The 12852-nt window shown below is 31.4% G+C and overlaps 1 protein-coding gene across 1 annotated transcript in view; it reads right to left on the bottom strand.

Annotated features, from left to right (window-relative positions):
* LOC143054757 (HBS1-like protein) overlaps positions 1–12852 on the bottom strand; it is a 35101-nt gene that overhangs the window by 1017 nt on the left and 21232 nt on the right. Inside the window, exons 9-16 of the mRNA XM_076227809.1 lie at positions 12043–12155; positions 11621–11737; positions 9299–9532; positions 8182–8355; positions 4102–4197; positions 3721–3824; positions 3225–3325; positions 1152–1296 (exon numbers count right to left, since the gene is read on the bottom strand). Coding sequence (XP_076083924.1) covers positions 1152–1296; positions 3225–3325; positions 3721–3824; positions 4102–4197; positions 8182–8355; positions 9299–9532; positions 11621–11737; positions 12043–12155 — 1084 coding nt within the window. The remainder of the gene's footprint in view (positions 1–1151; positions 1297–3224; positions 3326–3720; positions 3825–4101; positions 4198–8181; positions 8356–9298; positions 9533–11620; positions 11738–12042; positions 12156–12852) is intronic.

Here is a 12852-nt window from a genome sequence, read left to right as displayed (position 1 = left end):
TGTCATTTTAGTGATTGCAAACATAAGCTACTTTATGTTATTTAAGTGATTGCAAACATAAGCTACTTTATGTCATTTAAGTGATTGCAAACATAAGCTACTTTGTCATTTTAGTAATTGCAAACATAAGCTACTTTATGTCATTTTAGTGATTGCAAACATAAGCTACTTTATGTCATTTTAGTGATTGCAAACATAAGCTACTTTATGTCATTTTAGTGATTGCAAACATAAGCTACTTTATGTCATTTAAGTGATTGCAAACATAAGCTACTTTGTCATTTTAGTGATTACAAACATAAGCTGCTTTATGTCATTTTAGTGATTGCAAACATAAGCTACTTTATGTCATTTTAGTGATTGCAAACATAAGCTACTTTATGTCATTTTAGTGATTGCAAACATAAGCTACTTTATGTCATTTTAGTGATTGCAAACATAAGCTACTTTATGTCATTTTAGTGATTGCAAACATAAGCTACTTTATGTCATTTAAGTGATTGCAAACATAAGCTACTTTGTCATTTTAGTGATTACAAACATAAGCTGCTTTATGTCATTTTAGTAATTGCAAACATAAGCTACTTTATGTCATTTCAGTGATTGCAAACATAAGCTACTTTATGTCATTTTAGTGATTGCAAACATAAGCTACTTTATGTCATTTTAGTGATTGCAAACATAAGCTACTTTATGTCATTTTAGTGATTGCAAACATAAGCTACTTTATGTCATTTTAGTGATTGCAAACATAAGCTACTTTATGTCATTTTAGTGATTGCAAACATAAGCTACTTTATGTCATTTTAGTGATTGCAAACATAAGCTACTTCATGTCATTTTAGTGATTGCAAACATAAGCTACTTTATGTCATTTTAGATCAAAAACGCTTGGGTAAAATTCAATAAGACATCAAGCAAACAATATAAACCAAACTATGTTTGTAAAATCTGAATATCTTTGTCTTTATATAACAAGTTTTTTCATTTTTATACTTTATAGCTTGCTGTTCCTTGTGGTTCAAGGTTCTGTGTTGAAGGCTGTACTTTTACCTATAATGGTTTACTTTTTATACATTGTGAATAGAATGAAGAGTTGTTTCATTGGTACTCATACCACATCTTCTAGTTTCTATTGAGTTAAGACTGACCTCTTCAACAAGTCCTGCAGCAATAGTATGGCCACTATATCTTAACATAAATCTTCCTAAATCTTTGTAGTCTTTGTATAATTCTAAACATATAGGTCGGTCAAATTCTAATTCAACAACTGCACTCATATTCTTCACTAAACATCTGAAAGATAAATATATAGGACTATAGGACTATCAAGTTCAGATTTCAGCAAAGGAATTTATATATCAGTATGTAAAATATACACATGTATTGAAAGCATTCTGTAACAGAGGTCTGTTCTCCATAACAGGTGAAAACTGTAACACATCATCTCTGTTTAAAGAAAATCAACTCATTGATAAGAACAACTTCAACCCATCTGGTATCAGTCAGTAAATACGTAGATTAATTGTACATTTTCAAACATGTAGTGTGCATCAGTTGATTTCAACTTGCCATAAATCTACTCTAACTTACCTTAAACCTATAAATATTAAAGAACATCAGTAAAAAATAAATAAAAAATATACCGAATTTTGATTTACATAAAGAAATGATGCTTAACATACTATTATATAAGTCAGTATATTTCAAGTTAAAATACCAAACTTTAATGGGTTAATATGAGAGGAGACATTGTTTTCTTCTCCTTGAATTTTAGTCCTTTATCGGTTTGTTAATCAATGAATGTTGCTATGTAAATAATGTCATATCTTAATACCAGGCTCTTTCAATTAAAGAACCTTAGTGAGCACGCTCACATACCCCACGTCCCCATATTGTCATTGGAGAAATTAAATAAGTGTAAGAAAAAAAAATTGTATAAGAAAAAAATATTGAATAATAATTTGCTGTCAATATGCACATCAACATAGTATGTCCTTATTATCTACAAAATTTCATGAAATTCTGTTGTGTGGTTTCAGAGGAGTTGAGATGACAAACTGTTGCAGAAGTACATTGAAGCAAATAAGTTCAAAGGGGCGTAACTCCTAGAAAAAAAATTGAATCGTAATTTCCTGTCGATATGCACATCTACATAGTATGTCCTTATTATCTACAAATGTTCATGAAATTCTGTTGTGTGGTTTCAGAGGAGTTGAGATGACAAACTGTTGAAGTAGTACCTTAAAGCAAATAAGTTCAAAGAGATGTAACTCCTAGAAAAAAAATTGAATCGTAATTTCCTGTCGATATGCACATCTACATAGTATGTCCTTATTATCTTAAAAGGTTTCATGAAATTCTGTTGTGTAGTTTCAGAGGAGTTGCGATGACAAACTGTTGCAGTAGTACAATAAAGTAAATAAGTTCAAAGGGGGGTAACTCCTAGAAAAAAAATTGAATCATAATTTCCTGTCGATATGCACATCTACATAGTATGTCCTTATTATCTAAGAAGGTTTCGTGAAATTCTGTTGTGTAGTTTCATAGGAGTTGCGATGACAAACTGTTGCAGTAGTACATTAAGCAAATAAGTTCAAAGGGGCGTAACTCTTATAAAAAAAAATTGAATCGCAATTTCCTGTAGATATGCACAACTACATAGTATGTCCTTTTCATCTGAAAAGGTTTCGTGAAATTCTGTTGTGCGGTTTGAGAGGAGTTGCGATGACAAGAAACAGGACTGACGGACGGACAGACGGGTCAAAAACATTATACCCTCCGCAACTTCGTTGTGTGGGGTATAATAAACAAGAATGTGTTCATAGTATACAGACGCCCCACTCGCACTAACATTTTCCATGTTCAGTGGACCGTGAAATTGGGGTCAAAACTTTAAATTGGCATTTAAATTAAGAAGATCATATCATGGTGAACATGTGTACTAAGTTTAAAGTTGATTGGACTTCCAACTTTATCAAAAACTACCTTGACCAAAAACTTTAACCTGAAGCGGGACGAACAGACCCACAGACGAAAGAACGAACGAACGGACAGACCAGAAAACATAATGCCCCTCTACTATCGTAGGTGGGGCATAAAAATAAATAAAAGACAATAATTAACAGAACATTTAGTAAAATTAATGAAACAAAGCTGAGAGGTTGATAGAGTAAATTGTTACCCTGAGAAAACATTGTCAACCTAGTCGTAGTAATACTTACTTAGGTTTATTTTTGATAACTTCTCCCGTACTTTTATTAAGTTGACTGTTGAGTCTTTTTATCACAGCAGGTTCAGTAATGGACTGATAATGAAATACAACCTAAAATTAAAAATAAAGGTAAGATAAATTACCAAGATATAGCCAAACTGTATTAACACTAGATTGCATTGCTCACTCATTACAAATAAGGATGAAAGGCAGCTATCTACAGACCCACCAAGTTTTTGCAAGGATTATTTTGAGTGCAGTGGCACTAACTTAATATGAGTCATCATGATTGACATCTTCATTCCAGCTGCTGACACACAGTCAAATAGACACCTCTTACCATTGGGTCTATTGAGAATGGAAGAAGTCCTTACATATTTTTCAATAACTGCCAATCCTGGGGGTATTCAAGAATTGAAGTGTAATATAAAAATACTAGAAAGTTTATTTCGTCTGTTTTATTCAAGATTTTTGTTTGTTTGAAGACTTGAATATTCATATCATACCATAAATCCTTTAGTTATAGGAATCTCCACATTAAACAGCACTATTTTGGCCTTTATCCTTGTAGCACTCTTCAATGGAGAGGTAGGATCACATAACATACTCCCTGCAAAAAATTGTTTACAATCATAAAAGGAGATAGCAAATCAACAATAGATTTTTATTTTTTAATAATTTTTTGGCATCTATTACATCTGGTAAATGAATAATTTCTTGAAATTGAAATAGCAAGTCAAACATTTCAAATAAGACCTTTTTAAAACCTTATTAGAATACTCCTAGTAGCAAAGTTTAAATAGTCAAATCCCTTAATCTTGTATATTCCAGTAAATATAAAAAGATATTGATTGAGAAAAATCATTATGCTACATTTCTATACTAACCAACATGAATGTTGTTCATATCCATTCCTGTAATAGTAACTGTCACATGATCACCAGCAAAAGCACATGGATAAGAGACATCATTGATAGCTAAACCTGAAACAATTGTATAATCAATTGTATACTTTAATGTGACATGCTTATGTAATTTTGTTAAATACAGTTTAATGAAAAATTTAATAAAGACCAGTCATCCAGAAAATATGGCTCAAGTCATCTGATAGAAAACACCTTAGGATGCACCATATGGTTGTAGGTCAATCATTATCTGAAAACTGGCAGTGGATGCAACAGGGACTTTTGCCAACTTGTCTAAACTCAGACAGTGGTGAACACATGACAAACAAAACCTGCTTAAGTTCACATTAAACTAAGTTTGAAATGTCTGATGGTTTATAACATTCTTTTCTATTTCCTGTTCTGGTATTTCAAGATATAATTTGGCTGAAATGGACTGCAAATTAACAGTTCAGGGGATATAACTCTGTAATTTTCTAATCGTTCTAACCAAAATGTAATCTAGATATTTTTCACATTGCCAGACAAAGCAGAAACAAAAGAACTATCATTTCTAACTCAGGTTTAGGATAACTTCAAAATAAAATGGTAAGGTTGCAGGTTGTTTTTGACCCTGTTTTGAAATTCTTTCAAATTGCTGGATTGGTGCTTAACTACAAATGTAAATACAACAGGGACACAATTGCACATGTGAAACAAAAAGTACTTTAAAGATCCCTTATATTCACAGAATCAAAATTCTCCTGTTAGTTTGTTTTGGATATTTTATATACTGGGTAATGTGACAAATAGAACCAGGTGCTCCGCAGGGCGCAGCTTTATACGACCGCAGAGGTCGAACCCTGAACAGTTGGGGCAAGTATGGACAAAACATTCAAGCGTGATACAGCTCTGAATTTGGATTGTGATCAAATTTTTGACATTACATGGTTTTTTTTTTACACAAAACAAATGTCAAGATTTTACAAATCAATTAAAGATTTCTTCTTCAAACTTTTTAAATCTAAAATTAAATAGTTGACACAGCATAGGTTTCTGACACAGAATGAATGTGGTCTAATGAACTTAAAATATTTTTTTTGCCTTTGAGCAATTCACTATGCTGTTGAATATTAATCCTCTCAAAAAAATGTTTGAAGAAATTTTCTTTTTATTTATGAAATCTGAAATGAGAAAAATTTAAACCCCCCCCCTTTTTTTTCACATCCCCGTTTCCCTTTTCCAAAACTGATATCAATTCAAATTTCTAATGGAGTTTGCAACAATAACTACTCTTTTAAATACATCATAAAATATTAAAATGTAAAATAAAGTGCTTGTTATCACTGAATGGTAAAGATTGGTTGGTAGTAAAAGTGAATATACATTGTTTATTGTATAAAACAATAAAAAAAACTTCATCAGCAACATTTTATATTGGCAAATTTCCAATGAAGCTATTTACATAAAGTTATTGGCAAATAAAAATAGAAAATGACATCATAGTCATGTCTGGCAAATGTCCAACATACATTATCTAAAAACATTTTAGATAAGATAAGGAAAAAAAGCTTCATCAGCAACATTTTATATTGGCAAATTTCCAATGAAGTTATTTACATAAAGTTATTGGCAAATAAAAATAGAAAATGACATCATAGTCATGTCTGGCAAATTTCCAACATATATTATCAACTTCTATTCTATACAAAGAAAGATAACTCCAATTGAAAATTAATTGCTATTGCACAATATTGTGCAATTAGATATTTCTTGCTATTGTGCAATACTGTGCAATTGAAAATTTCTTGCTATTGCACAATACTTGATATGGAATCCTGATTTGGACCAACTTGAAAACTGGGCCCATAATCAAAAATCAAAGTACATATTTAGATAAAGCATATCAAATAAGCCCAAGAATTTAATTTTTGTTAAAATCAAACTTAGTTTAATTTTGGACCCTTTGGACCTTAATGTAGACCATTTGAAAACTGGACCAAAAATTAAGAATCTACATACACAGTTAGATTTGGCATATCAAAGAACCCATTTATTCAATTTTTGATGAACAAAGTTTAATTTTGGACCCCCATTTGGACCAACTTGAAAACTAGGCCAATAATTAAAAATCTAAGTACATTTCTAAATTCAGCATATCAAACAACCCCCAGGATTCAATTTTTGTTAAAATCAAACTAAGTTTAATTTTGGACCCTTTGGACCTTAATGTAGACCAATTTGAAAACGGGACCAAAAATTAAGAATCTGCATACACAGTTAGATTCGGCATACCAAAGAACCCCAATTATTCAATTTTTGATGAAATCAAACAAAGTTTAATTTGGACCCTTTGGGCCCTTTATTCCTAAACTGTTGGGACCAAAACTCCCAAAATCAATACCAACCTTCCTTTTATGGTCATAAACCTTGTGTTTAAATTTCATAGATTTCTATTTACTTAAACTAAAGTTATTGTGCGAAAACCAAGAATAATGCTTATTTGGGCCCTTTTTTTGCCCCTAATTCCTTAACTGTTGGAACCAAAACTCCCAAAATCAATCCCAACCTTTCTTTTGTGGTCATAAACCTTGTGTCAAAATTTCATAGATTTCTATTAACTTAAACTAAAGTTATAGTGCGAAAACCAAGAAAATGCTTATTTGGGTCCTTTTTGGCCCCTTATTCCTAAAATGTTGGGACCAAAACTCCCAAAATCAATCCCAACCTTCCTTTTGTGGTCATAAACCTTATGTTAAAATTTCATAGATTTCTATTCACTTTTACTAAAGTTAGAGTGCGAAAACTAAAAGTATTCGGACGACGACGACGACGACGACGACGACGCCAACGTGATAGCAATATACGACGTAAAATTTTTCAAATTTTGCGGTCGTATAAAAATTGACACAATATTTCAGGGTTGGCAAAAACCCGGGTTTTATGAGTATTGCCCAGCCCAGTGGGAAATACTGGGAAAACCCGGGTTTTACTGGGTTTTACTGGGTAATACTGGGTAATATAAAATACTGGCATGAATTTTAAAGAGGATTCAGTGATCAAACTCAATTGCAATACATTTAAGATATTTATAAACACATTTTGATTTATAAATTAGTTATATACATTTGAAAAAGTACTATTCTTGCAACTATGAGACAAGTAAACATGTAGCCTACAGTTTCAAAAAGAGAAGTCACTTCTCCCTATAATTCTGAAGTAGTGTGAGCCCTGCATGTAGGCACACATTACACAAATATTAATGGAAAAGGCCTTTATCAATCAATAATTCTCTTCTGAAAGTCTATTAAATCACCCTCTCGTCTAGATTGGTCAAACTGTTAACATAAATTCAAAGAATTCATTTTTCAAATGTATATATCTTACATTAAGAATTAACAAGAAAATGTAAGAAAAATTACTTTTGCATAATTTATATGTACATCACTAATTAATAAGTAATTATTCAGATTAGGACATTGATATGTTTATATAACAATATTCAGCCTTTTCATTTCTATAAGGGTTAATGACTTGACCCTGTAGGGTGTTTATTTAGCAATATGATTGCATAGACATTTAAATTTATAATTCACATAAACACTGCTATAAAATGCATTTTTTTTTAAAGTTTGGATATTTGAAACAATACATGGAAATTAACAAGGTATTAATAATCCTAAAATATTCAAATTTTGTATTCTGCCTACATAGAAGTAGTGGAGAAAAGAATGAAATTGAATTTTCAATCTTCTAGAAACATGACTCTCAATGGTTATCTGTATAAAATGTATATATTTAGCTATAATACTATGAAACTACAACAAGACTTTACTATTTTGTGTTAAAATAAGCTTAAAAAGTCTTATTGCCCAGTATTACCCAGTATTACCCATTTCTGGGAGTATTGCCCAGCCCGGGAAAACCCGGGAATTCCCGCCTGGGTTTTCCCGGGCGGGTAATACTTTGCCAACCCTGCAATATTTTGCAAGGTCTGAGGTTGTTGCCATATTTTGTACTTCCACCACCACAACATGAACATAATTAAGTACTAGGTCTTTAACATATTTAATAAATGCATACCTTTCACTGCCACAGAATCACCACTAGGAAGAACCAGTAATCTGTCTCCAGGTTGTACTGATCCTGTTACTATTCTCCCAGTAACACTGAATCCACTTCCCATACCCTTAAATATATCTCCTACACACAATCGGAATGGTTTGTCAATAGATCTAGTCACAACTTTAAACTTATCTGAAAAATTGCACACAAAAAGTATCTTGATTATGGTTTCTGAAATTAATCAAAATTAATCATATCGTTGTAGAAGAAATTGCTCATTTTCATTTTTAACTTTAAAGGGGCACTAGCTACGAAATATATAAAAAATCTAAAGTATGATTTTTTTGTTCAATCATTAATGAAAGTGAAATAGTGAAATAATAATTCGCTTTTAGCAGCTAAAATGGTTCAATTTTGTCAAATTAAGCTAAAAAAAAATTATTAACTTGCAAGTGAAAAATTCGACCTCATGAAATCCGTATTCATGTGAACTCCAATTTAACCTCTTAGAAAGAGATAGAATAACGCATGCATTGTCGTGTACAGTTATTTAAAGGAAAAGAATGTCAATATTGAAAGTGAAACAAAGGTAAATAATTTGATTGATTGATTCGATCCACAAAAATCATTCTTTTAAAGGTAAAAACGACGATAACCATAAATATTTAATCTATAATACAAAATTTAACAAACCTATAAAAATTCAAATGCACAAGTTGCTTAATCTATTCATATCTATGTTTATGTTTACATCACTTCTATGGTCATTGAAGGTCAACTTGAAAGTTAATTAGATGGCGTCTAGGCTAAAATTGAAACGAAGATAAACTAGGCTAAAATTGAAACGAAGATAAATCTTTATTGAGACTATGGCCTGTACATTGATTATTTTATACTTTTGATAGTTTTGAAAAATGTTTTACATTGCTATAAATAAAATATGAGAATTTGAGTCAAATTGGTGAACATGAATTTGACAGCTAGTGCCCCTTTAATAAAATGTTAGAAATTCATCACCTGATAATTAAAAAACAAAACATTGAGAATCCCATTATCTTAGGCAACTCTATAGTGTTCCTCATCATCTACTTGTCAATTCCCATTAAACTATGGCCTTTAAGGTATATTTACTTACCAATTTGTTCCTCAAGTGTACTGCCTTTATACCAAGACTCTAGTTTAGGTTCTGGAATTCTCCCCGTTAAATTAACACCACTTAATCCACTACAGGGAATAAACGATATATCATTCTCTTTATATCCAACTTGTTTTAAAAACTGTCCTAATTTTTTGGTAATATCATTATATCTAGTTTCTAACCAATCAATAGTGTCCATTTTATTCACTGCAACAATTAGTTGTGTAACCCCTGAAAAATAAATAATCTGTTACTGCACATTATGGTAAATTTGAAACGGAGCATACATAAGAATTGCTATGTTCTAAACTACACAAGTATAAAGCAATTACAGTTTTGATAGTCATAAAATGAAGTTTAGCTGATGAAGTGAAGTGGATATAAGCTAAGTCCAAATTGACTCCAGCAATGCTGCCAACACATTATCTTAATCTGTATTCTAATCCAATACTCATAAAAAGGTTACAATAAAACATTACTCTGTTGACCTTCAAATAGAAGGCAGATAAAAAACAAGAGGCTCTCAAGAGCCTGAATCGCTCACCTTAATTCTTTTGGTTAAATCTCTCATCAATGATTATTTTGGCTTTTCAATTTATTTAAATGTTTTTTGGATCGTCCTATTTTCTTCAAAAGCCAAAAAAATAATCATTTTCTCCTATGTTCTATTTTAGCCATAGGAGCTATGTTTCTTGACATACAAGGAAATAAAATATAAAATTTATACTAGATACTCTGAAACTCATTTAGCCTAAGTTTGGCTGAAATTGATACAGCAGTTTCAAAGGAGAAGATTTTTTAAAGGAAGTCAACATGATGAACAAATTGTGAAAAAAGTCTTTAAAGGGCAATAACTCCTTAAGTGGTCAATTGACAATTTTGGTCAATTTGACTTAATTGAAGATCTTACTTTGCTGAACATTATTGCTGTTTACAGTTTATTTCTATCTATAATTATATTCAAGATAATAAACAAAAACAGCAAAATTTCCTTAAAATTATCAATTCAGGGGCAGCAACCCAACAACAGGTTGTCTGATTCATCTGAAAATTTCAGGGCAGATAGATCTTGACCTGATAAACAATATTACCCACGTCAGATTTGCTCTAAATGCTTTGGTTTTTGAGTTATAAGCCAAAAACTGCATTTGACCCCTATGTTCTATTTTTAGCAATGGCGACCATGTTTGTTGATAGATCATAACTTCGGATACAATTTACAAACTAGATACCCTAAGGAACATTCAGTTAAAGTTTGGAAGTATTTGGCCCAGTAGTTTCAGAGGAGAAGATTTTTGTAAAAGATTACTAAGATTTACGAAAAATGGTTAAAAATTGACTATAAAGGGCAATAACTCCTAAAGGGGTCAACTGACCATTTCCGTCATGTTGACTTATTTGTAAATCTTACTTTGCTGAACATTATTGCTGTTTACAGTTTATCTCTATCTATAATAATATTCAAGATAATAACCAAAAACAGCAAAATTTCCTTAAAATTACCAATTCAGGGGCAGCAACCCAACAACAGGTTGTCTGATTCATCTAAAAATTTCAGGGCAGATAGATCTTGACCTGATAACAATAATACCCCCCATGTCCGATTTGCTCTAAATGCTTTGGTTTTTGAGTTATAAGCCAAAAACTGCATTTGACCCCTATGTTCTATTTTTAGCAATGGCGACCATGTTTGTTGATAGATCAAAACTTCGGATACAATTTATAAATTAGATACCCTAAGGAACATTCAGTTAAAGTTTGAAAGTATTTGGCCCAGTAGTTTCAGAGGAGAAGATTCTTGAAATAGTTTACGACGACGACAGACGACAGACGACGACAGACGACGACGGACGCCAAGTGATGGCATAAGCTCACTTGTCCCTTCGGGACAGGTGAGCTAAAAAAAGGTAAAAAAATAAAGTTACATTATTATATTGGAATTGCATTACAATTTGATAGTTTTTTTTATTGTAAAATATATTTTATATTGTGACAAAAACCTATATTAGGTCAAAAATTTTATCCCAATCCAAATATAGACAGTATCAAGCTTGAATATTGTGACCAAATTTGCCAAACTGTTCAGGGTTCGACCATTGCGGTCGTATAAAGCTGTACCAGATAAAAAAAAATAAAAATATAAATAATAACTTTTAATTTTATACAAATTATCTTTACATAATTAAATTGTCAGTTGATCACCAAGCTTTTAGAGGATCTGTTTTAAATAGTTAGTTAGTCAACTCTTTCCAGCTTTTCTCCAAGGTTAATAATCTTCTTGCCACAGATCCAAATTACAACCTGTTTTTTTTTTCTTACCTAAAGATCTGGCTAAAATAGCATGTTCTCTAGTTTGACCTCCAAGTTCAAATCCAGTTTCAAATTCTCCTTTAGTGGCATTAACTACCAGTATGGCTACATCTGCTTGTGCTGTTCCTGATTAATAGATAAATATAACGTTCATTTGATCTGTGGCACCAAAAATTCATTGAGTGATTCTCAAATATGAAGAAAAGGAGATGTTACCTATAAATCAATGAAAAAAAAAAGACATTTAGTGTAAGAAGTCAAACCCATCAAATAAAATATACCAGTGCCTTATTTTTTAAACAATAGACATACCAATTTCTATCATATTTTCTTGAATTTGCTAGTTAAGAAGAGGTGCAGGCATAAGTTGGAAATCTGAGTTAGTTTAATCAGTTGCCAGATAAAAAAAAAAAAACAAGTTATTATAATACCTGTGATCATATTTGGTATAAAATCTTTATGTCCCGGAGCATCTAATAAAGTTATCACCTTCTTTGGAGTCTCAAATCTGGACTGAGCAATATCCATAGTAACACCTCGAGCACTATAAATGTATGATTAAGATATATTCTTTATAATTTGTGTAAAATCAATTGCCATTTTAATTTTTATATATTTGGTGCAACACACTCTAATCACTAAAATTGATGGTTAATTGAAGCTGATAACGTGAATAATGTACAGAAATAGCAACTTTAAAAATAGTTTTAGGTAATATCAAACAAAGCTTTCACATATTCAAGTGTGATTGATTGTTGCTTGTTTTAAAATTCTAGCCATGATCTTTAAGTGTGAAATGTACATAGAGGTTTACATGAGTTTATCCTTAGAAATATGTGTGTAGGCCAGGTTTATCTATTGTTTTACCAATTCCTTTTTTATTGGATGATCATCAATACAGCAGAAATAACTTTGAATCCACTGGACAAAGGCGATACTGGTTGTCAAAATTGGTTACAACTACCAATTATTTTAAGAGGACTTTTTTTGAGTGCATGGATGACAATTTATCAAAAAGGAATGTTCACACTCACACTTAAAGTCTGTGAGCTAAACCAGGTGCACAGCTTTATACGACCGCAATGGTCGAACCCTGAACAATTTGGCAAATTTGGTCACAATATTCAAGCTTGATACTGTCTATATTTGGATTGGGATAACATTTTTGACCTAATATAGGTTTTTGTCACAATATAAATGTGGTCAAAGATCTAACAAATCTATTGCACAATACTGTGCAA

This window comes from Mytilus galloprovincialis, chromosome 1 (genome assembly GCF_965363235.1).
Source record: "Mytilus galloprovincialis chromosome 1, xbMytGall1.hap1.1, whole genome shotgun sequence".
In the NCBI taxonomy this organism is placed as follows: Eukaryota; Metazoa; Mollusca; class Bivalvia; order Mytilida; family Mytilidae; genus Mytilus; species Mytilus galloprovincialis.
Note: the sequence above shows the minus strand (reverse complement) of the source record. Positions and strands in the feature narration are given on the sequence as shown.